At 40.2% G+C, this 26,517-nt stretch overlaps 1 protein-coding gene across 3 annotated transcripts in view; it reads left to right on the forward strand.

Moving 5' to 3' along the window:
- MICAL2 (microtubule associated monooxygenase, calponin and LIM domain containing 2) overlaps nt 1-26,517 on the forward strand; it is a 218,849-nt gene that overhangs the window by 72,374 nt on the left and 119,958 nt on the right. For 2 of the 3 annotated variants that reach the window (XM_019476858.2, XM_059722687.1), the window contains exons 8-16: nt 1,705-1,962; nt 4,302-4,417; nt 5,822-5,948; nt 6,165-6,255; nt 6,361-6,508; nt 9,091-9,290; nt 9,852-9,961; nt 16,119-16,187; nt 16,865-17,014. In XM_019476858.2, coding sequence (XP_019332403.1) covers nt 1,705-1,962; nt 4,302-4,417; nt 5,822-5,948; nt 6,165-6,255; nt 6,361-6,508; nt 9,091-9,290; nt 9,852-9,961; nt 16,119-16,187; nt 16,865-17,014 — 1,269 coding nt within the window. Of the gene's footprint in view, nt 1-1,704; nt 1,963-4,301; nt 4,418-5,821; nt 5,949-6,164; nt 6,256-6,360; nt 6,509-9,090; nt 9,291-9,851; nt 9,962-16,118; nt 16,188-16,864; nt 17,015-18,794; nt 18,900-22,099; nt 22,313-22,552; nt 22,655-25,238; nt 25,371-26,517 lie in introns of all 3 variants that reach the window. The other variant, XM_059722688.1, reaches the window with a different exon arrangement.

Raw genomic sequence — 26,517 nt, forward strand, 5'->3', positions numbered from 1 at the left:
GTTTTTTTCTCTCTATATATTTTGGCTTCAATCTAAAATGCTACCATGACCATCAGGATGAATCTAACTTTTTAGCACCTTGCCCTTACTACTTTTATAAACAGAAACCATAGTTGGGGATGGACTTGTTTGGTTGCCTGTATGTAAAGCATTTCATAGACTAACAAGGTAAACACCTTCCTTAGCCAGAAGGCTGGAGCTGAGATACTAGACTGGCTGATTGAACTGTGTGCCACATACTATGCCTGTGACTTTCTGGGGACAGAGGTTGCATTTTTCAAACTTTGGCTGATCTTTTCTTTCTTCCCCAGAGACAGGATCAGACTTAAGTTAATAGAACCTGATAGTTACAAATCTTTTCCAAAGAAGAACACTTGATACCAACTTAGAAACCGCCAACTAAAGATTGCCCCTACCCGGAAAACAGAGAGACGAAGAAAAGAGTTCAAAATTGGAGACTGACTTGGTCTCTTCGATTTCATATTTTTGTGTTTTTCAATATTTTTGTGCATGTCAATATATTTTAGCATAGAATAAGCAAAACAAAATCACTGTTAACAAAGCTATGAGTACAAATCTATTGTAAGTTTTTAAAAAACGCCACCCGTCCACTTATACAACATTAACCCCTACCATTTTCAATCTTAATTCTGCTCCCAGGACTCTGACACAGGGTGCACACACTCAAACCAGTCCAATTTTGGAGCTTGGGCCACGTGTCCTTAAGGTCAGGGGTTACTAGTAGATCCACAAGATTTCTCTGAACCATTCATGTTGCATGTTAAACAGGCAATTCAGCGTGAGGCAAGTGAGCTAATAATGGTTTTGATTCATCATGAGTTTCATGCATGATTAAATAGGTTTCTATATAAAACTTAATCACTGACCTAATGTAAGGTGACCCATAAAGTAGGGTCCCTGAGAAGCTTGAGTGGTTTGCTTTTAAAAAAAAATGTCTACCTTGTCCAGTCTCTACATGCATCTCGTAAAATGTTCATTTTGATACATTATAAGTTTGACGTTCCTTAGTATCTAGTCAGAATTCTGACTGACACCAAACAACAGGGCAACTCACATATATAGTCTCAGTACTGATGGGAACGTGAAGGGAAGATCAATTGCATACTGATAAGTAGTGATGATGACTACGGGGAGGCTGTAAATTTATCGAAATAATGGGTAAGTGATGGGATAGGCGAGGTAGCACTATCTTCCTTTGCTTGCTTAGCTTGCAGCTTAGAGCGTTACTACTTCTGGGTTGTGCTGAAACGTTTAAAATTACAGTGTGCACATCTACATGTTCATTAATGCACTTTTGCTACTGTGCATTACATTTAGTACTTCTAATGTGAGGTACTAAATAAATGCATATTTTGCTGCCCTAATGCACAGTAGCAAACGTGCATATTTTTTTAGTGACAACGCACAATCGCCTAATTTTACTGTGCATTAGTGTATTCGTACGGTTTTTGATGAGACACTAATGCAGAGTAAAATAGGCTACTAATGCACATGTGTAGGCATTAAAGCACATGTGCCCAGAGTGCCTGTGTTTGCTCATTAATAAATGTTCTAAGTATTTAAATAAATCTCCTCCAACCCTTTTGTGATGCAATGTTACCATCCTACTATCCACAGCAATATTTGGTCCTGGGAACAGACTTGTTTAAAATATCTCCTAGTGCATGCATTTTCTCTTTTCAGGACTATATTGATACTGAAATGCTCCTATGTGGGGAAAACGTAAACCAAGAAAATCTGCTGTCTTATGCCAGAGAAGCTGCTGACTTTGCTACCAATTACCAACTGCCTTCGCTGGATTTTGCAATTAATCACTATGGGCAATCAGATGTAGCCATGTTTGATTTTACTTCCATGTATGCCTCTGAAAATGCAGCTTTAGTACGGGAGAGGCAGAGACATCAGCTCTTGGTTGCCCTGGTTGGAGATAGTTTACTGGAGGTAATGTTTTATGCCAAAATAGAATTTTGTTGTTTAGGGCATTTTTTAAAGTTTATTTTAAATGCCTTTGGGGAACACATTTATTTCACAAAATGTTTTATTTGACAGAATAAAAATCAAGAAACTAAAATGTGAATATTGTCTGGTCTCCAGCATATCTTTAGATCTTTGCACGGGAAGAGCAGAATTACAAGAGGTCTGAAACATGTTTAAATGACTGTTTAGCAACCTGCAAAAGAGAATAGCTTTCCTATTTTGTTGTTTGTTCAGTTTCTGTATCTAACTGTTTTATTTAAGAGACACTATCAAATTGAATATATTTAAATAATCTATTTTGTTCTTCTATATAAATTTCCAGTTCCACGCTATGCATTGTTTAGTAGAATGATTGGATTAAAACACATTTTTCCTCCCCATTTTATAAGGTTTTTTCCTGTAAGGAAGAAACTGGCTTGAGTATAATGAATAAATGATTAAATGGATTCTACATAGAATGCTTCCAAATGTACAAAGTAATTAATTAATTACTAGAAGTAACCATAGTCCCCAGAAACCATTTTCCCCTGAACTTAACCTGCCATTCTAAACCATAGCAGAATAGCTTAACAAAAAAAAAAATATTCCAGAGAGTAAAGACAATCTTGTAAAGTCCTTTCTTCTATTTTAAGTGGGAGTCTGATCATACAGACTGGGGTTTGGCAACCAATGGCTCATGGCTCGAATCTGGACCTCAAAGCTCCAATAAGGCATGGGGGATTGGTGGCAGGGAGCTGTGCTGTTGCAGGCCACTTCCTCCTTAGTGCTCCCCTCTGCTGTGGAGGGGACAGGAATCTTCTGTGAAGATGTGTAGGCAGCTAGCTGTTCTGGAGGAGTATGGAGACTTCCAGCCTGCAACCACAGCCAAGTTGCAAGCTTTGGTCTGCACCAGAAAAAGACTGCCGACCTCTGGTGTGGATCACTGCTGATATGTGTAACTTTACTTAGATGAGTAAAGTTGCTGACTTGTGCAGATGTTTAGACTGCTCATTCCTATTCATATTTATCCACTCCTGCCTTAAGGTATTTTTCCTTTTGTGGTCATTCGTCAGGATGTCTTGCAAAATAGAGGAAATGTTGGTTATTCACCCGACGTTGTTGAACCATGTCATATACATGCATTGCCAGTGAGGATGCTCTAAACAAAGCAGCAGACACTTTTATCTTTGTCTTACATTAAATGTCCTGAAACACTGGTGTCTTTTTTTTTTTCTTTCATTTTCATGCTATGGTTTCATGCTGTGGTTTCAGTAGCTAATACATGCCTAATAACTTCTTTGACACAGATTCCATTTGATATCGTATATGCTCTATTTCATAGCTCAAAGCAGCAAGTTCAGTCGTCAGGTGTCATAGCTGGTGCAGCCCCCTTGAGAATATGGCCCAGTGATTTTACTCAAGCCTGTCAGAGTGTACTGCATTGTATTACAACCTGAGAAGTGTATGGTGTAGTAAATGCACAGTGTGTTCCATATGGCCAGATGTTTGAAACTGATACAGCAGATCTTCAAAAAAAATCAACCATTTGGCTTAAAATGATGAGGTTTTAAGTAATATGACCCAGTATTTTTTTTTGCCTCCTGACTCTTGAGTACATCCTCATTTTCCAGCCTTTATTTTACATTGGGTAAAGTTGAGAGTCTTTGCAGAGGTTCATGCCTTAGGTAGCTGACTTGGGATACACCCTTGCAAATGGGGAAACATGGGCAGGTGCTCCTTGGGCTTTAGGGCCCCAATCCTGCATGCTACAGGAATGGGAATTCTTGGAGAGCTCAGGATTGGACCCTGGGGGTACCTGACTCAGGTAGCTAGATAGTGCAGGCAGCTCCAGACTGCCCAGGGTCTCCTACCTTGAATGCAAACAGTCACCTGATGCAAAATAGTGGCACAAATTTATACCAGTTATGTCTTGGCCTTAAACTCTGGGCATTTGTGACATGACAAGGGGCATGGACATCTGTTTGCTTGGCCTTTTGTGTTATCATAATAAGATTTATGGCGGCATAAAAGCAACATCTATCTCCAGCCATAAGGGCTAAAAGCTTCTTTAAAAAACTATATATATATAAAATATTTATAAGTAAATAAAGTAGCTAAGTTTTTCACATTCCCAAAGCTTAGACTTTAAGAAAAATGCCCAACATCATGAGAGTTGGTAACACTGGGCACTAGAACTTTCTCTGGCTTATTTTGAGGCTCTACAAAAACCTAGACTGTAAGTTCACCTGGCAAATGCTTCTGTAATAAGTCTGTTTAAGAAAGATGAGGGATTAAAATGGCTAAACTGTAAAAACTTCTTACAGCCCTTCTGGCCAATGGGTACTGGCTGCGCAAGAGGCTTCCTAGCTGCTTTTGATACAGCATGGATGGTGAAGAGCTGGTCTCAGGGGAAACCTCCACTAGAGATACTTGCTGAACGGTAGGCACTTCCTTTGTTTTAGTCTCTTTTTTCTAAAGAAAATTTTAATGGACTTTATTGATGATGAAAGATTTTGAAAAGGATAATACCAGAAACAAAAATATTCTGCTTGGCTGAAGCGGCAGTGGATTGAGACAGCTAGTTATGTTTCTGCTGCACAACTTACAAAGTCAGAGGCATAGCACTCTGCAAGCCATTCAGTAGCTTTAATTAACTATTTTTACACCCTGGGCAGAGGTGCCAGAAAGCAAGGAGGGATGTAGGGAGGCAGACAGGGGGCTAAGCTAGCATTCTACTATTGCAACATGCCCTCTAAATCAGCACCTGGGGATAAGGACCCACATGTGGGCACTTGTCCCTCCCTCTCGCTCCCACCTACCTCCCCTGCCCCCTATACAGTCATGTTGCTATACAGTATAGTCCAGGTCCTCACTCTTACAGAGTAGGTTTTCAGAATTGAAGCCTGAGTCACTGACCCAAACCAGACTGAAATGCTGAGAGAGAGCTGAAACGCATTGCATCCAGTTCACAACACTACAACCCGTCTGCTCCCCTAAGCAATCATTTTAACCAACGTGATTTGATATAATTTTAGCCCAAAACAAGTGCAGACCCTATATTACAGTAATTATTTTCATAACCAACATCCAATTTTAGCTGCGTCTTTTTAGTTCATGCTCTGAGCATGACATAACCCTTATTTACTTTCACTAAATAAGCACAAATACATATAGTTTTTGATCATATATTGTGTTGCATAATCTGTTATTGTCTCTACTAAAAATTGTCATTAAGATGCCAGCAAATTTTTGTTTGGCAGTGGCCCTGTGAGTAGAATATGCTGACATTAATGGTTCCAGTAGCAGAGATTTTATTTTCTTACATCTAGCTGGGCTGCTTTAGGGACTGATATGTAATAACTTTTGAGAAACAGCTTTTTTGTGGTAAGCATTCAGTCAGGCTTTTACATACAGCACTGTCTGAGGCAGTGGCTCACAAATGATGCACATGCAACGTCATTCCAAACGGAAAACTGAACAGAATAGGACCTGGTGGTTGTGGGAATTGAAAGATGACTGGATACAGGACGTTTTGTGACTAAAAGAGAGGTTACTACTTGGGTGGAGATTAAAGCAAAACCAGATGACTTTGCATGATGTAACCTCCTTGTTTTCTTGCTTTCGTCCTGCCTCGGGAAGACCTGAGCTTCTAGCCGTGTTTAATCATCTCAATTTTTTACCATGCTGAGACAGCATAAGCAGTGGTACAGATGCAACTCCAGTACATAATATTACATTCTGACAGTTTCTGAATAGAGGCAAGGGTTGTTGTAAAGTTAAAGTTGGAAAAAAATGTTTATATGCTAATGCCTTCAACTAACACATCCTCATTATTGTTTATAAGAGAGAGCATTTATCGACTCTTACCCCAGACTACACCTGAAAATATCAACAAGAATTTTGACCAGTATACCATTGATCCAGGGACACGGTATCCAAACTTGAACTCGAGCTGTGTTAGATCCCATCAGGTCAGTACTTTAAAGGCTCCCTCAATGATATCAGTGTTCATTTCTGTCCCAAGAGAATTGTGGCTACTGATGAAATGCTGAATAAACAAAACCTCCATAAGACTTTCTGGATTAGATCAGGTTATGTGATAAAGCTCACAAGAAAAGTGTAGATGATATTAAAATTGCTCTCAGATGTTTATGTTGAAACGAGTCTTAAATTGTTTTTGCTCTTAGGTGAGGCATCTGTATGTTACAAATGAACTACAACAATGCCCTCTTGAAAGGGTAAGCTCTATTAGAAGATCAGTGAATCTTTCAAGGCATGGTATGTGAAATTTTACTCCCCACATGATTCTACTATACTTCATGTTCAGAACTTTTATAGCTTATAAAAAGTGACTGAAATAGTCTTCCTATATTGTAACCACAGAATCAGATATTCGACCGAACAAGCTTTTAACCTGGTGTCAGAAACAGACAGAAGGCTACAGGAATGTTGATGTTACTGACCTCACTACCTCTTGGAGGAGTGGCCTTGCATTATGTGCAATTATGCATCGCTTCAGACCTGACCTCATGTAAGTTTTATACGTGTAGAGTTTGCTAATTGTAGGATATTGAGTTGTTTATAAAAGTATAGGCTTCTATAGGGCCAACCGAAACAATGCTGATGGTCTGGAGTCCTCTTTTATCATTTGTTTTTGCAACTGGTCACACAGTATTGCCAAGTTTATATTTTCCAGATGTCCTTGGCCTGGCACGTAAATTGTAAGGCATATACTTTCAAAGAACTGTATGGGCTTTTAGCCATGTGCTTCTTGTTGACTTCAGTGGGAATCACATGACTGTTTTAAAAATGTCATTGCTTTGAAAATGTGGTAGTTTGTATTGTCGTGTGCCCAGAGGCATATTCTCAGAGAATTCTCATAGAAAAAGAACAGAAAAGCTATGAACTAGCCAGTTGAGGTACTGCTTGCAATCTAGCCATGGTTAGGTTGTCTTTTGTCTAGAGCAGTGTCATACATACTGAACAGAGTAACAGATGCTGAGGTCATCCTGCAAGAGTGGGACGGATCCAGAAGGGGTGCAGCTGTGTAGTAGCTGTGGCTGTGCTTGAGGTCTGTCTGGAGTCCCTGCTTTTATGCGACTCCAGAACCCAACGAGTAAGTGCTGCTGCTGCTACTCATTCTTTCCTTTCCACTGCTGCTGAATTCCATGGGAGGGGCAGGGTGAACAGCAGCAGCATTTACCCCCTGGTCTGTGAAGCTGCATGAAAGCAGGGGCTTGGGGCAGACCCCACCCCAGGCATCTTGTGAGCTCAAAGCTCATTGCTCATATGGAACTCCAGCAGGAGGCTTCACTGACTGGGCAGTGAGCTCAGAGCTCACTGAACATATTGCAGCACAGTAAGAGTGAGAGGTGAGTAGAGTACACTGGTTGCCCTGTTCTTGGATCCACTACTTTTGCGAGTGCACTGCTTGAGATTAGAAATTTCCTTTATTTCTTTTGATGTTAATTATGGGGATCCTATTCCCATTGCATTGCACTAGATCTAAATTCTTACATCTGAAAGTGTAAGAATGCCTCTTACTCCAGTTCCTTACTGAGAATTCAAATTCTCTGAGCTGAGCTACCAGTAATCTTTGTTGTTGCTAGAAATGCTGCCTTATGTTCTCGCAAACTCTCTGGCTTTAGGAGGTGCATATCCCCTTTCTTCCTCCACCCTCTTGGCCAGATTACCTACCCCGAAGACTTGGAATTCACAATGGGACTATTACAGACATTTTAAAGGAAAACCCTGAATAGAACAAAATGATGCACGTACAGAACCAAATGCTCTGAATAAATATTGTTGAGCTGGAAGATTTTAGTGGCTATCATCAATCACAAGCTGATGTGCGTGCCTGCCACCTTTCATTCTAGCTTAAATGGAATCAGCAGTTTGGCTTCTTACTAGGTTGTGGTAGGTGGAAACAAAAGAATCTATCATCCATAGTACTGAAGTACTGGGCCTGAGTAAGAACTAACTCTAGAAGAATAAAAGATTTCTGTTACTGATTTTAAAAATCGGGTCTCTCAGATGCTTTGGCAAGCCACGTGTATAACAGAGAAAGGGAGCAGGAAGCACAAAAAAGCAGTCATAAGTATGGCCCTGAGAGGGTGCAAAGAGATATTTTTTTGGGCACAGCACTCGCTTACAAGGCAGGCTGAGAAAAGGAATTGTATGCTATTGTTTTTCCCTGCATTCAGGGGAATTGAACTGTGTAAATGAACAGGGTTGCACCTAGAGAAAAAAACTGATTGGGACATCAGCATTTGCTACCTATCAAGTTTTGAAATGTTAACTACTTTGGCCTTGGGCAGGGGTAGCTCTTGGAGCAAAAACTTTCACATTTACCTTGTGGAGGAAGACTTTTCTTTACCAGAAGCTATATTAAAAAAAAAAAAAAAAAAAAAAAAAGTCCAGTGGACCAGTAAGGTAGTCACAAATGTGTGATTAAAATCTAATTATCACATACCTTTCAGACTTATTACACAGACAAGAACTTCACATTCAGCAGGTGTGTGTATGTGTGTGTATATATTATAGTGTGTGTGTGTGTGTGTGTGTATAGGGCTCCAATCTATATATGAATATAGTTATATATAACTAGTACACGTGTGTATGGTATGCCGCCTTATAAAGAAATGTGACAGTTTCCACAGACTATTCATTATTTTATCTGGTCAAGAGCTCAGTGATTTTCTTTTTTTTTTTTCTTCTTTTTTTTTTTTTTTTTAATACTAACTGAAATAAGCTGCGTAAAGATGATGAAATGTGTATTCTGGAGAGGAGTGTTTTATATCGTATTTATAGTTGATAGAATATCCTGATCTTTCTCTTGGACCAGGTCAGAACATTTTTTTGAAAAGTTCTGTTCAGTTGAACACAACTTGAAATCTACCATTGAGAACATTATAGGAAAAAGCACTTTTGGTGATATTCCTGAGCTATACACTTGTATAGACTTCATAGAGACAACCTTGCAAAAGATGCATACAGTCTTTAATCATGTAGCACTTTAGTCATGATATTTCCCAATGAAGCAAACAGAGCTTCATTGTTTTTGAAAGTGGCAAAAGTCAGGCCTCTACTGATATTAATGCTTTACTCCCTCAGTGACTTTGATTCTTTGAATGAAGAAGATGCTGTCAAAAACAACCAGCTGGCATTTGACATTGCGGAGCGAGAGTTTGGAATTCCTCCCGTCACCACTGGGAAAGAGATGGCGTCTGCTGGAGAGCCTGATAAGCTCAGCATGGTTATGTATCTCTCAAAATTCTATGAGCTATTTAGAGGAACACCTCTGAGAGCAGTTGGTAAGTGAGCCTACATTGTTCTTAAATGTTATAGAAATTGGAAGTAGGTCATTTCATCCACAATGCCTCTGAACCCCTGAAGTTGGGCCAAAGTCCATTTCTCATAGCAACGGTATCAACTGCTGTGGAATGCTTGAATGACTTTTGCTGTCAGCAGCAGCTATCTCATGCTTAAAAGGGAAAAAAAGCCCACTTGATTTGGATGAAGGATTGCATTTTCTTTGTGGCTTTAGAGGATAGGAGCATACTGAGTAACTACCTTTAGAGATCTCATTAAGGTGATGTCAGACTGTTACAGAAGCTTACTAATGATGTGGTTGTCCTCCTCCACCTTTATTCCTGTGTGTGTTTCTTTTAACTATTTTTTTCTAATCACACCTAGATTTTTATGAATGTACTTTATTCTGCCAAAAGTGTGGGCTCCAATACTCTTATGCTATTCATTATTACCAATAATAGACCACAGAAGTGTTTTTGTCTCCCACAGAAATAAAGCTTTGAAAAATGAGTTTTATGTGACTATAATATCTTGAAATGGTGCAAACATCTTCATTTGAACAGATGCTGTGGACAAGCAAAATGGAGAAAATAATGACCTTTCTTCTGCAAAGTCCTCAAACTCCATCTTTAACTACATCAATTTGATGTTACCAAGGAAGCGGGTACCAAAAGTAAGAAGCTTTTACCCCTTACATCTTCATCTCCTTTTAAAGAAGTTAAAGGGACACTATCAAGCCCAAAATGTAGCTTTTGCATAATTCCTACATAACAGAACACCAGCAGAAATAAAGTAATGGTCACATAGCAACAAAACAATAATTCCAATGCAAACAGATATTAAAGAAAAATCATGTTGATTTTTGTAACCTGGGCTTTTAGAGGTGCACCAATATATTGGTCCCATATCAGGTTGGCACTGATATAAGAAAAATTGACTGTATTGGCAGTCTGCTTTTTTGGGCTGGTGTGGCCAATAATGCCACTGATAAATGCCCCGTGCATGCACAGCCATAGAGCAGCATGCACGTAGGCCAGGCGCACAGCCCGACAGCATGGAGAGCAGCCAGGGTGGCTGTTAAGTCTTTTGTGGGGAAAGGAGTATGGGGAGGCAGATGGAGGGCCCATGTGGTGAGGGAAGGAGAAGCCAGGGAAGAGCAGGGGACAGAGCTGCAAGTGGCTCATCTGGGGACGGGGTGGCTCCTGCTGCAGCATGCACCCCGGGAGGGCATGGGGCGTGCGTACTCCCGGATCTGCATGCTGGGCAAGGGCGGGCTGCCACTGTGGGCTGGGACACGAGTGATGCTGGGCTCTTGGCCCCGCTTGGGGTGGACGGTAGTGGTGATGGGAGGGGGGTTGGGGAGACTATGACAAATTTTGTGGTGGCTGCAGCCCCCCTCAATCCCTTTCCCAGTGCTGCCGCTGCCTGCCCTGAGAACAGCCTAGCCCCCTGCCAGGAAGAGCGCGGTGCTCCCCCTGGTCCCAGCCCACATCAGCAGCCTGCTCTCACCCCACGCACAACTCTGGGGGCACATGCCCCCACATGCCCTCCCAAGATGTGCATAGTGCCTGCCCAAGCCCCATTCCCTTCCTCACTATGGGGGCCTTGATCTGTGCCCCCACACCCCTTCCCTCTCCCCTCATCCCTTTCTCCACAACAGACTCACCAGCCGGACACCGTTCTCCATGCTGCCTGGCTGCATATTGGAATTGGATGCGTATTGACTGATGTGGCTCATGAAAATCAGCCATCGGTATCGGCTCAAAAATTCTCTGTCGGTGCACCCCTACTAACATTGCTGCACTATGCTCTGAAATTGATTAGAAACTAATAGTGATCATGATCAATTATTTTTTTGCAACTGAAAAATTGCTTTTAACTTCAGTGGGAATTTTGCATGTACAGTCAGTGAAGTACTAGGCTCTCTTTGGAAAAAAAAAACCTAACAACTCTACATTTATTGTCCAGATGATTGTCTTGTTTTTTAACACAGAGAAACAAATTTATATTTAAGATGCATATTTCTTAGCCTGGCAATGTCTATTTCCAGAGACTTTGTCCTGTAGCTTTATTCAATTCCAGATGATTTCTATATTGCTTACAGAAGAGGAAGCTTGTTTTAAATTATTTAATTCTGGCCAATTTTTGTTGTTTTTGTTTTACACACTATGATGTATAAATTTAAAAAAATATATTATGAAATATTACAGACTTGCAAGAGCTATGGGAAGGTCCAGTACTTTCCCTTTATAAATTACAAGTTTCTTCATCAAAGTTATTGTTATATTATGTTGCTTTATAGGAGACAGCGAAGTCTGTTGCCATGATGTATATAGACTCAAATAATAATTAAACCTCTGGAATTGTTTTTTACTTGTTTAATATCTTATAGTAATGATTTGAATGGCTGAGGAATAACATAGTGAAGGTTTATAGCACTGCCACATTTTCATGTTTCAGTTTCCAGAATGCTTAGAACCCAGTGTTGAAATTAATTATAAGTAATTATGTCTACTATTCTAAAATTCAGTGGGAACACTCACCAAGCATAATATTTAATACTGTAAAGGTATATCTAAACATTGCCCTATAGCAATGTAGTGATCATGCAGGTCTACACATGATCACCAGCTACGTTATCATAGCTGCGTGCTCCAAGTCAGGGCAGGCACATGTGATGTGAAGAGAAATTACGTCCTAATTAACGATTCCTGTTACCAATCAGACGTTAAGAGAAGAAGATGAAAAGAAGTAGATACATGTCTAAAGTGATTATCACCTAGGGCCCAGATTCTGCACACCCTTAGGGCATGTCTGTACGGTGATGTTGTTATGGCGCCATACTGGCACAGTACAGGTGGTTACTGCACCATGTGTGCAGCAGTTTGATTTCTCAGCTATTTCGCCTTAGTGACTCAGTATACCAGGGGAGCACACCGCTATGATAATGTAGCTGGCAATCTCATATAGACCTGCATGATCACATTGCTATAGTGCATTGTATATGATGTAGTGCACTGCTACATTGCTGTAGGACAACATATGGATGTGCCCTTACAGTATTAAACATTATTCTTGGGACTGAGTGTTCCCACTGAATTTCAGAATAGTAGACATAATGACATATAATTAATTTCAAGACTGGGTTCTAAACATTTTGGACTTCCACTGAAGTCAATGAAACTTTGTAAGGAGTCTGAGTCAGCAGTATCTGATACAGGATCAGAGCCAATGAGAGTATAGGGTTAGCACTTTGGAGACTTGCCATATACTCATGTAGAATTATACTGAAAAATACTTTTCACAGTTTTAAGCTTCCCTCCACTCTTTAGTAAAAACCTACAGCTAAATGAGATGGGTAGTTGGGGGGGGGGGGGGTGTCAGTCTTTCATGTCCAACCCCACCCTTTTCTTTACTTTTTAAAATAAGAGCGCTTGCAAGATCTGCCTTGAAGCCAACCTCATCTCTGTAATTTTTTTAATCTAACTGCTGTAAATTCTAACCAACCAAACCAAATTACAGCAGCTGGTGTTTCCTGAAACACAGAATAATGCAAACCTGTGAGAGGTTTGGTTTTGTGTTTTCTGAGACGTCCTTGACTCTGTAATAATTCCAACAGTCATGAAAGTCTCACTTGCAGAAGACCCACTTCCTACTATGTTGTAACTTTAATCTATTGCACAGACATAAACAGATTTTTTCTGCCTGTACAGGCATGTTAGATTTTTCTTAGTTTTATCTTCCACTGCCTTGCAGATTAACTTGCAAAAGTGACAGACAGAAGGCAGCTTTTCTACTGTTTTCCAAGTCAGTGACCCTAACAGCATTCTCTTTACTTGTATGAATAATATACATTTTCACTGTTTTATTAGACTGGCTAGAAATTTGCCTCCACCTTGTCGCTTTCAATTCCAGTGTAAACATAATTTTTCTAACCCAGAAATTGCATCAGATCTTGCAAAGATTTTCTAGACTGACTTGTGTCTTACACACTGTTAATTCCATAAACACATTTTTAAATCATGTGACCAGTCAACCACCCGGTAATCTCATATATCCTTATTAGTAAACAACTTTTACCCATCACCCACTTGCAAACAAAACAAGACTGTGGCACGCTTACCATCAAGCCCAACCAGAGGCACACCACATGAGCAAATAAACATTGTCCTCTCTTAAAAAGGATGACTTCATTGAGAGGGACTTTTTCTTATTGCCATGTTGCTGCTCACAAAAGTGGACTTTTAATAGTGGAAATCTTCATATTGCACTTTTTCTACCAGTCATTAAGAAGACGGACACTAGAAGAGTGGAGAGGAGGAGATTATTAGAATAGTCCCGAGTGGGAGGAACAGCTTTCAGTAGTTCTTTTTATTAAATCTTGGCATGTGAGAGATCAAGCTCACACGCCAAGCATGTGTGAGCTACATATATACAGCATCTTTTAAAACAATACTTACTGCCCTCTCCTGAAGCCTAGGTAAGACAAACAATTAGATTAGATTTTGCTTTGTGGTGTCTTGCTGGTGCCACCATCACAAAGTTTCCTGCTTTATCTCAGCCTCCAGATATCAGACTTCGTATATCTTTAGTCTATACTCAGGGAGCCAGAATACCAAGGCCACTTCTTGTGCTGGAAGCTCTGTAGGCTTTAGCAACCACTGCTAACATGGAACACAGAAACTATTGCCCTGTAGCACCACTCAGCTGCGGACAGGAAGTTAAGATTACTATCATTGTGTGAGGCTGCCAGGGAAACGAAGCTTGATGGAGTGTAACTACCCACGTTAGAAATGGGCATAACTCTGGATTTTAAGATCTCTCCCTGTAGAAAGTGACGTAGGACACTTTCTAAAAATATAAATAGGCATGTACTTTAATGTTGCATCTTGCAGAGAGCTGGCATTTTCAACAAAACAATATTCCTTAATGACATTATAGAGTGTTGCTTGATGCTGACCTTGGGAAAGGAGTGCCACATACTGAACTTGCAGCAGTATCTGGCTTTGCCTTGAGTCTTTATCCTTTGTTGGATGGGGGACCTCAAACCTATTTTGTGAGAGTTTTGGAAATTGCTGCCTGAAGTTAGTGCAGCTGGTTTGCCAATGTGTGCTGGACTGGATAATGTTTTTCATTTTCCTATTAGTGTCAGCACTGTTCCAGAGAAACTGAAATTTCCTGCACTCCAAACTGTAAAATGAGTTTAAGGTGTTTACATAACAAGGAGCACAGTCCTCAGGATTGGAGTCTCTAGGCAATTGGTTCTTTTGAGGTCCAGCTTTTTAAGAATATATAATCAAATCCTATTGTATAATATTTTGAAAGGCAACATTATCCTGTGCTCTTCATTCTCTCGTGTGGTCTCTGCTTTATGTACAAACTATTTTTCAGGACATGTTGTACCATTACACTGCAGTCTTGCTGGGCAGACTGATGCTCACACAGGGCATGTAACTAGATTACTGGGAGCCAGTGCTTGAAAGACCTTGTTCCCCTATATAAAAGGAATCAAAATATTGTTGTCTGTTTCTTTTGGTATTTGCCCAGAAGTTGTGGTTGGGATAGTTTCCATTTAGTGCATAATGATTTATTATAAACAGGGAAAATATAAAGAGGAAGCCTATATTCTTTGATCTTCCTTGCTTTTATTGCTAGCCCAGATTACTGTCTTACAACTTGGAGAGAAAAAGCAAATCATTGAACTATAGTTGACTGTTATAAGTATACTGTATAGGATGATGTTTACCAGGCAGCAAGATTTTCTGTCATGATTACTTCCATAATTTATATCAGTTAATTATAAATTGAATCATAGGTCCAGGACTAGTTTTATTATTAACATTATTATCATTATTATTGTTGTTATTAATAGAAGCATGTTGTAAAGCTCTAAATTGTTTGTGTGTGCACACATTTAGAATACAGAGTATATTACCTGTCTCTTCATCTGGTCTCTTATTTAACACTAAAGTTGTTAAATGTATGCATAACTTTTAAGTACGACAGCCATCCAGTTGAAGTAACTGTGAGCATGATTGGGCATAAGTCCTTTGCAAGACTTCAGTCAATTTGATTAAACTTATGGAGATAAGAATTGTTTGATTAGGGAAGCAATGCTGTATTTTGCTTTGAAGAAGAGCATTTGACAGTCTAGGGCAGAGGTGGCCAACCCACAGCTCCGGAGTCTAAACTTCTGAGTTCAAGCTGAGTAATATGCTCACTGCGAGCAGTCGCATCACATGACGTGACATAATGGCTATGGAAGGTGGACACTGTGTGCTTGTCCAAAGATTCAAGGAGACGCATATTATCTTCTGAAGAGCCGCATGTGGGTCCGGAGCTGTGGGTTGGCCACCCCTAAGGTACGTACATGTATTTGCCTGGAATCACTTGTATTAGCATCTTTCTATTCATGAATTTCAAAGCATTTAACAAGCAATCATTCACTCATCCTGGAAACAATTTTTTTTTATATAGTTTTCATATAGGAGGGAGCCTGAGACCAGGAGGGGAGAGATTCAACAAAGCCTTTAAGTGTGTCTACTGTCCCAACAAAGCCCAGTAATAGGTACATTCTTACCCAGCTAGAGCCCACCTTTAAATATGGATACTCTGCCTGAGATCAACAAAATTATTCACATCATGCTGAGCTAGGGCCCTAATCAGTAGCAACAGTGGAATAATCTATCAAGCCTATAACTCCTAACCCACAGTCCCATTCTTCAGCAACACCAGATTATTGGCTAAATCTCATAATTTCCTACATGTTGAGATATTCAGCACAAATACAGTTGTGATCAACATAACTTTGTTTACCTTTGTTGCTTCAGGTTGAAAGGAAAGAAGAAAATGAAACAAAGAAAAGGCGTCGAAAGGGTCTTTCTAGTGGCTTTGAGGAGGTCAGTGTTTAGTGGCGTTGGCGTGTTTAACCCTGTCCTTTGCATAAAGCCCATGATAATGGAGCATCAGGAAGCAATTTTAACAGGGTCCTGGCCTTATATTTGACAGAAATCTGCCAAATAAGATGCACATCCCTGTTCCTAAGTGGCCTGTAATCTTTAAAAAACCTTGTTGTACACTGTGGTATAATTGGGCCTTGTTAAATATTTAGTAAAGGAAAGTACGAGATTTACATTCCATGATCCATTTTTGGATTCAAGAAATACTTATTTACACTTCTTTTCCTGGCTCATTTAGGAACTTTTAAAACAAAATTAAATAACAGCATTTCCCTTTAGCATGTGCCCCTCTCCCTTCAAGACTGTTTGTCTTTATGGCTTCCTGGTCTGTGATGGGTAATGTCAGTTTAGCCTCTGTAATCTGTATTTTTTCTGTCTCTCTTGAGGAGTGGGTCACCAGAGATAACAGTCCATCTCATACTTTCATATACTGGGGTTTTTTTTGTTCAACAGTAGTTTTCTAATAGCCTATAAACAGCTTCCCTTTTCTCTTCATTGATAATGGTCAAGCGTCACAAATTGGTATCTTCATTATCCTCTTTCTCATGTCGTAATGTTTGGCACAATAGCTGCAATTCTCAACTTTAAGTTTTTTGTGTTGTTTTGTATTTAAACAGGCTTCAAGTTTTTCAAACCAGGAGACAAATTCTGGGAAAGACCAGGGTGATGGTAGAGAAGGGGTGAATAAAAATAAAGTCAAATCCATGGCAACACAGCTGTTGGCAAAGTTTGAAGAAAATGCCCCAAACACATCGCTTCGGAGGCAGGTGAGTGATAAATGAATGTAAAATTCAGCTTTGAAATTGAAGCAGTCTTTCCTTTATGATGGTATGTTTCAGATAAAAATTGGATTGATATTGAATTTGGGCTTGCTTTTGTTTTTATTTTTTAATTGCAAATTTTATACATATCAGATATAACTTTTTTCTGCATTTATGCAGAAATGTAATTGGTGGTTTTATAGACTGTCCAATGTCTACTAAATAGATAGGGGATTTGTGTTGTCAGGAAACCTGTTGTGAAGTTGTATCTAAAGTTGTGGCTTTGTAGTAGACCTCTTTTGTTTGCTTCTTTGTTTGTTTTTATGGAGCTAGTTTGACTAGTTAAAGTATTGTTAAAAATTCCTGGTGTCCATGTTCTGTCAATACTAGTAGATGACTCTAAAGATCTAGGGTAATGATTTCATTATCTCCCCTTGTATCCCCTCCATCCCCCACCCGAGAAGGAAAACATCATCTAAAGTACAGAGCAAGGGTTTCCTATTAGAAGCATGTGAGCAACTCATATCCTCATTCGTGAGTTGCACTCGCAAATGGAACATGCCATGAAACTTTTGCAGTTGGCCATGGTTGGCTTGGGCAAGGCTACTTACATGCCTAAAGATAATCCTGTGCTTAAGTATTTTTCAAATTAAGAGATTATATGTTTAAAATTACATTTTATTTACTAAACAAATTTTAGCTTGTCATCCTAAGAGATTATAAGGAAGGAAATGCACTGAGTTTATATTGGTAAATTAACTGTGACATCCCTTCATGCCCTCTAGCTACTACAGTTTATTTACCTTTTTAGACCTCTATTCACTTTTTTGGGCTGGTGTTTCCTCTCCCCCCATCCCCCAATTAAAACCTACATGTTCCTGAAGTGACTTCCTTGTTTCCTCTTTGTTATCACAAAACATCACCCCTTGCACAATGTGTGTCTGTCAGCATGGGCGTCTTCCATGTTGTTTCAGAATACCTTGTTGTGTTATTTTCTGACTATCTTTGTATTTGCTATTAAAGAATATTTAGTATTTCACATGAGTACAGTAAGAGCCAGCCTTAGAGAAAATGGTGCCCTGGGTGAACTTAACCCAAGTTGTCTTTCCTGCTTGGTGCAGAGGGCTGGACCCAATGATCGTCCGAGGTCCCTTCCAACCTTACAATCTATGACTCTATGAACTTGTATTTTGCTGTCCATCTCCCCCCCAGTCAGAGGCAGGTGGGCAGAGGCACAGGGCACAGTCTGGCAGGGAAGTGGAGTGGCATGCTGCACCAGGCAGGTGGACGGGCAGGCACTGCTGCTGCTGTGGGCAGACTAGAGCAGACACAACCCCACGCGCATATGCCTGGCCCAGCTCCTCCTGAGCAGCAGCTGGAGGTGGGGGTTGTGGGCTGGGCTGGACATCACAGCTCCTGCCTGGGGTAGGGATTGGCTGAGGCGGGGCTGGGCAAGGGAAGAGAACTGCTGTGTGCATGGGCAGCTCATGTGCGTGTGCACGTGCATATGTGTAGTACCCTCCTGATCACGGTGCCCTGGGCAGTTGCCAATGTCACCCACCCCTAAGGCTGGCTCTGAGTACAGTTTTATTGGAGGAACAGGCCAGTAAGTTGAGCATACTTGTAAAGAACTGTACAAAATACATTGTTTAACTCCTCCTGTGGTCTCTCTACACCAGCAATTTTTCTTTCTTTTTCTGCCTCTCTCAAATAAGATTTCAAGCTCTCTAACCTTTTCTCTAATATTTTCTACTGTTTTGTATGGAACAAACAAATGGTATACAAGGAGTTAGTAGATAAACCAGCCCTTCTCTCTTCCTGTCATCCTCCTGTCAATCCTCGCTTTGCTAAGCCTCAGGATCCAAGTCCTCCACCTCAGCCCAAATGGCAGGTAGGAATATATAAGAATTACATTTAACAATGATCCTGTTTTCACTTACTGCTGTGGGACTTGGTGTCTTTAAATGACTCCTGCACACCCAAATCAGTTCCCAAATAGGATTCCATTGTTGGTAGCTCTATGTAGTGGTTGCATGCAACAATTGCTGTTTAAAGTTTTGTGCCAGGCTGTTGAAGTGTTGCTGCTCAATCTAAGGTGCATGTATCCAAAAGACAGTAAAAAGATATAACACAACTTGAGTTGTTTTGCTTTTTCTTAGTCCAATTAATAAAAAAAGGATCATAAAGCTATAATGGTATGTTACCTGATCCTGACTGAATAGGAAACCTACTTAAAATGATTAGTGTTAGCATTCAATGCACCCTAAAAACACATGGGTCAATTTCTGTTTCTTTAATCAAGCAGAACTCCCACAGACTTCATTGGAGAAGTCATGCATTTATATTAGAAGATATTGGAGTAGCAATGTGTTTATGCATGCATGTACTATGTGGTTTGTTTTGTTTTGTTGGAATGAAACAGGAAATGCGGTTTTACTTAATAAAACCCTGTGATTCAATATGAGTAGTGATGCAACAGGGGGTTTAGGATTGGGTGTAGATAAGTATGCAAAAGTTAAATTGATTGTTCATTTTTCCATATCATTTGTTTGGAGTCTCTAATATTTTATGACAACAATCTCCGCTGAAAACCCCACTGCAATATTATATTCACACAGTAAAACCTTGACAAACTGAGGAAGTTTTAAAAGCAACCTCATATCAAATAACATTAAGACCCATTTTAACATGTATTTATTTATTTATTTATTTATTTATTTATAAACCTGATCTTTGTGGCATGCCAGTAATAATTTGGAATAAACCAGAAACCTGAATTGCATGTGAAAATGGGCCAGGGGGCAGAGACATAGCAGAATAGCTTTGTGCCCTGAGCAGCTGTAGGGTGTGGGCCAATGCTGGCTGCCATGATCCCAATGGCAGTGTGTGCAGCTGCTGCTACTGCAGCTATTTTTGCATTGCCCCTTACACCCCGCCACCTCTGTTAGGCTACTGCCAGGAGGTCTGCCACAGAATATAAAGCCATCTCCCATACTCTTTCTTTCTGAAGATGAGAGCTCAGTGAAAAATCCAAGTAATGAAAAAGCTTTGATTTTCTTGAACTGGTTGAGAAGTACTTTTAAAGTAAAATAGGGCTTTTTTACACAGTAGTTTTGGGTACTATCTGGAGGTCTTACCCCCTGAATTGGCTGCATGTTAACACCTTTTAAGTGTCTTAAAGCACTCATTTGGTTTAAAATTACACCACACCAGAGCAAGACTATATTCAATCTGCCCAATTTTTCTCTTTGTCCCATTAAGGTGTGGCCACTTCCCACAGTTATTCTACCTAATCTAAAGTCCTTCAACTTCCCAGGATGCAGTGGACAAGCAGGGCCACAGTGGGCCGGGGGGGGGCAGGGAGGGGGGAGGAAGGGGCAAGCTCTGGAGAAAACAAGGATCAGGCCCCTCGGATCTCAGGTGGTTCCAGGGTGGTGGTGGAGTGGGGGCAGGCTGAACTCTGGCAAAAAAAAAAAAAAAAGGAGTAAGCCCCTTCGAGCTCAGCTGGCTGGGCAGTGCCTGAGCTCTAAGGGGCCAGATCTTTTTTTTTTCTCTGGAGCTCACCCCCTTCCATGCTGCCACCAGCAGGAGCAGCGAGCCAGTCTGGATGGCAGCAGGGGGAGGATAGGTTTCAGAGAAAAAAAAAAAGATCAGGGTCCTTAGATTTCAGGTGGTGCCTAGATAGCTTGCTGCCAGCCTGGTGCAGTGTGCCAGGGGCATGGCCTTCAGAGGAAAAAAAAATCAGGATCCTCAGAGCTCAAGCAGTAGGAAGCAGTGTGGCCCCAAAGCACTCCAGGGTTACAGCCGTCTGGCGGGAGCAATGAGCCACTCCTGCCCCTAATGTATTTTTTGGCATTGCAGCCAATTCCAATAAATACTACAGAGTAAAAATGAAAGGCAGAAAATGTGAAAACCTTGTGGCTGACAGCACTGACTTGGTTTGTACTAAGAAATACTTTATGTATAGGCTCGTAGTCCTGCCCCTATTCACCAAGCCTCTAGTGACAAGTCACAGCTGTACAAGTGAAGGATAGTCACAGTCTCATCAGAGGTGGCTTGTCTCCTTATGGTGCAACTGCTTCACTAAGCCAATTTAACATTTGTTCGGCTTACAGCATAAGGGGTAAAAAGGGCCACCCTTGTTGTACCTGTAACAAACAGTACGCAGATGGGCATTTTGTTTATCAGGAATATGATCTTTATGTACATTTAAATAAATTGGTCAGGCATCCTAAAATAAAGGTCTGGCTTCAATAAAATACCAATCACATTTAATTACAATACAGGCGACCCTTGCCATTTGCGGGAGATATGTTCTGGAGATCCCCGCGAATGGTGAAATCTACAAATACGGTATGGGGGGTGGGGAGGCGGTATGGCTGTGCTGGCAATTGGCAGGAGCCCGGCGACGGCAAGCGCAGAGTTCCCAAGGAGCTCCTGTAAGTGTACTTAAGATGTGGGTTCAGCATTTGCGAATATTTGATACCCCAAATGCCATACCCACGAATAGTGAGGGTTTCCTGTACAGAGCCTCCATTTCAGATCAAAGGCCATTTTTTTGTAGTCCAAATTTTTTAGACCCTTTTTGAACTGCTGCACCCCCCCTCTCCCCCCTCAAAATCTTTTGCCTCACAATATTCACAATGTATTTCTATAAATTTGGGAGAAATTACCAGTAGAATTATGCCAAATAAATGGTACACTTTTGATGTTTGAAGTGTAAAAATACCTAGCAGTGTAATGCAGGAATAGTGCTGCAGAATACACAATGGTTCAGAATGTTTATTCTCCTCCAAGTAGCATCAGTGGAATTATGCCTGAGGATCATAAGGTGGCTCGACCTCAGGTTACAGTGGCCTGCATGTGTTGTACAGTACATAATGCAGTGCATGAACATATGCATGAGTTAAATACTGTATGTTGTAATATGTACAGTGTTCCAAGACATTAGAGAATCACTGCAGTACATTAAGTACCTTGCTAGGTGTCTAGTTGTGGCATACTGTTATAGAGGCACTCTTGGAAGAAGCATGTAGTGCATGATGGTATAGAGAGCAGGCTTTCTTCATTTGAAGTGTTTCCCAATTTCAGGCGGTAGCTAGAACTGAACATGAGGTACGAGAACCAAAACAACCTTTTCATGATTCTGATCATATGGCCAAGGCATCACAGAGCACAGAAAAAGCACACAGGCAGTCCAGTCTTTCAGGAAACTCAGAAACTCTTGCATCTGGCTGTCTTGCTGCCTCTGTACTGTCTGGAGTGCTTCAGCGCCTTCAGCATGTAGAAGAAAAAATTCATCAGGTGACAAGTAATTTATTTTACCCTTTTCTGTTTAAGCTATGCTTTTATTCTGGCAATACTATGTATGCTCTTTTTTTTCCCTATGTCCCTCAGCTGTTCTTTTTTAACTACAGTTTCTATAGTAAAGAAAAAAACGTTGCCTTTCCCTATGTATACTGAATTTCTGCCTTTTCTTGTATGACTAACTCAAATCTGTCTCTCACTCTTCTGTTTTGTTTTATTTCTTGACTCTTACTACAGAAGAGAGCTCAGGCCATAGCAAATAGGGAATTTCATAAAAAGAACATTAAAGAGAAAGCAGCTCACCTTGCCTCAATGTTTGGATACGTGGACATACCAAAGGTGAATATGCAGCTAAAGAAACACTGACTGAGATGAGATCAGATATACTTCGTTATACTTGTTCTTTTCATCCTGTATAGATCTAAACCAGTTGGAAATGAAATCTCACATTTTAAGTCTCTGTTTAATTTTAAGCATACCTTGAAATATGCTTGAAAAGAACTTTTAAGAACTGAAGTGCACTGGTTGCTTTAGAAATGGAAAGGAATTGAAAGTGTAGCATTTTAGGAGATAATTAGTTCATTCAGCATTCACTGCATCTTACTTTTATACTGCTTCTGTTTCTACCGATGGTTATGGTTTCTGATCAAATAGCTATCAAACAATATTCTGATTGCAATGATAATTTTCCTGCCCCTTTCAATACAGAGGTACAGATAGATCTCCAGTGTAAAAATTTCATGTTATCCTGTTGCAGATTTGGTATTGCAAATTATGACAAATCTGTGTTCTCTCTCTGTAAGAGAAATTGAGTTAGCTAATTTTATCTGAGAATTACCAAAACAGTGAAAACAGGCAGACTCAGTGGACTGAAGAAGGCTGGGAATCAGGAGAGGGAGAAATGCTAGACGAGGTTTTCGCTGACAGAGATGATACAGGGGTCAATATTTTCTTGGTAGGGAAATATATATAGACTTCCCCCAATGAATATTTTTCTAATGTGGTCAGGAGTTCAATTGTAAAATATTTTCCTTTGAAATGAAGGAGCTAAAGGAGAGTACATGCACACATACTACCTTTCTGATAGTTAAGCCAACTTAACTTTTAAAGTCAACTGTGAGAGCATACACACTTATGTTACTTAAATGTGGTGCAAAACCACCTCTGAAGTGTATTACCTTGAGTCGTGTTAGTTAAGTTGACTTAGTTCAAGAGATGGCTGCCACCATGTCAAGGAGTTGTACATGTGTATGCTCCCATGTGGCTTAATTTAAGTCAAGTTGCCTTATTTTAAGCCAACTTCAGTATGTGTGTACGCACCTGGAGAAACGGAAATTAGTGGAGAGAAACTGACTCTCTCTGATCCACTGGAAGACAATGATGCTATCTATCTGTTTGGCTCAGCAGATCCATTTTGTTTTCCCTGAGCTTAAGTTCAGCACACTGAAATGTACTTGCTGTAAATACATTCAGTTTGGCTAACACTGTTCTAAATATGTACATTTACATTTACCTCTGAAATCAAGCTTACTACCTTACTTGGTGATCTTTCACAAGTCAGGTTTTTTTCGTTATAACAGTTGCGATTGACCAAAATACCTACACTGTACAATGCACTACAGTGTAGAGACATCTAAGTTATTTGTAAGCAAACTTTCTTGTATGCTGGAAGCAGCTGAGCCACATTCAGTCAGTTGCTTTTACTGACCTCAGTATTTCAGCCCTTAGAGCTACTGGTTCATAATTACTAGTTGATAAAATGTTAAATTCACAAAGCTAAAATTTTTTCTTAAAGTTCATCTTGTCCACTTAAAAAAATTTCCAGTATGGTACAAAACAAATTTTGAGTTCAGACTTCAGTGGTATTACTCTTTGCTTATTGTAATGGTGGAAATTGGACTAGAAATTGGACAACATTGGACAAAAGAGTGGGGGCTAGACTACATGACCTCCTGAGGTCCCTTCCAACCCTAATTTTCTATGATTCTATGAAATGTAGATCATAGAGACCTACCAAAATGGAAATTTCACAGTTTCCATGGAAACCATGGAATCAGTAGATCCCCTGCAAAAAAGCCCAGTCCCCATGAAAAAGAGCGGGAACCATGAAGAAGTGCAAAAACAGCCAGCAAGTTGGGGGTGGGGGTGAAGGAGGGGGCAGGAAAGAGCCACAAGTGGAAAACAGTGGGAAGCCCTGGCTCCCTGAAGCACATGGAGGAGGGAGATTTTTGTGGCAGAGTACAGCAGGCTCTCCACACTTCTGATTGGCTGAGGGGTTCCAGAAGTTCTGCCCCTTCCCAGAGATTGACAGATGGCCCCCTGTGAAAACAGAAGGCTGGAGGAGATCTCCCAGACCATTGGATCCAGTCTCCTGCATTCACTGGCAGGACCTGCCACACTCCACCTTGAAAATGGCGACCAGTGCCATGCTCAGACCGTGAAATTGGTGGGCAGGCTTCCCCATTTCTGTAGGTCCCTAATTATAAATGTTCTGTCTGTGCATGGTATACTGTTTTGAAATTGAAACTATACTTCCATCTTTCCTGGAATAGTTAATAGACAGAATTTGACACATTATACTGAAGAGAAATCTAAGTAATGGCAAAATAAACCCTTTGAGCATGTTAATCTATGAAGTGAGGGCTTTCCCTTCTGAGAGTTGCCACAGACTATTGTCTGGGGTCAGTTTGTTGTTTTCAGGATTCAAACTTGTTTTCAGTAGCTGAATAATGTATACCTTAATGAAGAATCATCTTGTAAAAATAGAAGCTGTAAGACCGTTTTTATTTTGAAGTTGGAGCCAAATTGTGCAGTGACTCCGTACCTCACTCTTTCGGTGCATGGTTGTGCAGTTTCGTCATCTTAACATGCATTAATGTGACTGTCCTCTTGGATAACTTCCCTCTATTTCTGCTCTATACAGAATAAACTACCTACTAAAGGCCTCTCCCATTCTCAACCCCCAACTCCCTCTTGCCCTCCATCTTACGATTCAGCCGCTACTTCCTCTTCAGCATCTTTTGGCTCTGCTTCCCCTGCTGTCCATTCTAGAAAGGTATTCTGTTAACAGATTTTCATGTAAAATCCAAACTTGCACTAAAAACTTCACAAGAATTGGCTCAGACTGAAGCTGTTGGCTTTGCATGGAGATCTGGGTATGCTGTATTTCACGGTGGATTCAGACTTTAGACTGGTCACTTTTTGTTACTTGTGCATGTTAGTGGAAGTAAAATCACCATCAAAGTCATTCAGATGAAAAAAGCTTAGGTGTGGACCAAGGAATTGTTGAAGGTGCTAACCAAAACTCAAGTTATTTGTGCAATGCTGCTAATTTTAAGTGCTCTGTTTCCTTTAATAGTAAAACCGGCTTTTTTCTGTGAAATACTTAATGTGAAGAAAAGAGATGAGTAGCATGGGATGACTTGTGGGTTGTTTGATGTTATTTTTTCATTCAAATATCAACCAGGCCAGAAAAGAAGTTTGATGGTAGATTGGATGATGATTTTTCAAAAAGAGAATGGATCTCTAGAGGAAGGAAAGGAATAAATTGGACAGAGCCACAGATTGCTGAGTGTTTTTGTTTTGTTTTCCTTGCTTGCATACTTGTACTTAACTTCCTTATGAGAGTCAATGGCTTGGTTAACCATTTCATCATAACACCAGATTTGAAATATAGGAAATATTCACAGATTGAATAATGGCAGCTGAATAGACATTAGAGTCCAAGTAGTTTAGAGTTTTCACTAATTTCTCTTGTAATACTAAAGGTTGGTACCTTTTGATTTGAATAAATTGTCAGAAGTTCAGCTTCCTTCCCTTATGCAGGAAACATTATAATTAGGGGGAATTTTCAGCTCTCTTGTTCCTGATCACCTGGGAAATAGCTACAGCAGATGTACGCAGCGCCTTTCAAGCCTCCAAACACTTGTATGCTAAGTAAGTTTGGAGTGGAACTTATTTTGGAACTCCCTAAAGTTCCTGGCTTTGTTTAAAAAACACTATTGGGACCAAACATTAATGTCCTCAGTCTAGTTCGGTCCTGCCAGCACTTTTAAGATCTGAAGGTAGTTTTTCAAAACTTGAAATGGTTTGCTATCTGTTGAGAGGATGTGAGGATTTTTTTTCTTTGCTCTTACATCTATCATTTGTGAATTTCAGCATCTACTCACACTGAAAAGAACTATCTTTTTTTCTTGTCTTTT

The sequence above is a fragment of the Alligator mississippiensis genome, chromosome 2 (genome assembly GCF_030867095.1).
Source record: "Alligator mississippiensis isolate rAllMis1 chromosome 2, rAllMis1, whole genome shotgun sequence".
NCBI classification, from domain to species: Eukaryota; Metazoa; Chordata; order Crocodylia; family Alligatoridae; genus Alligator; species Alligator mississippiensis.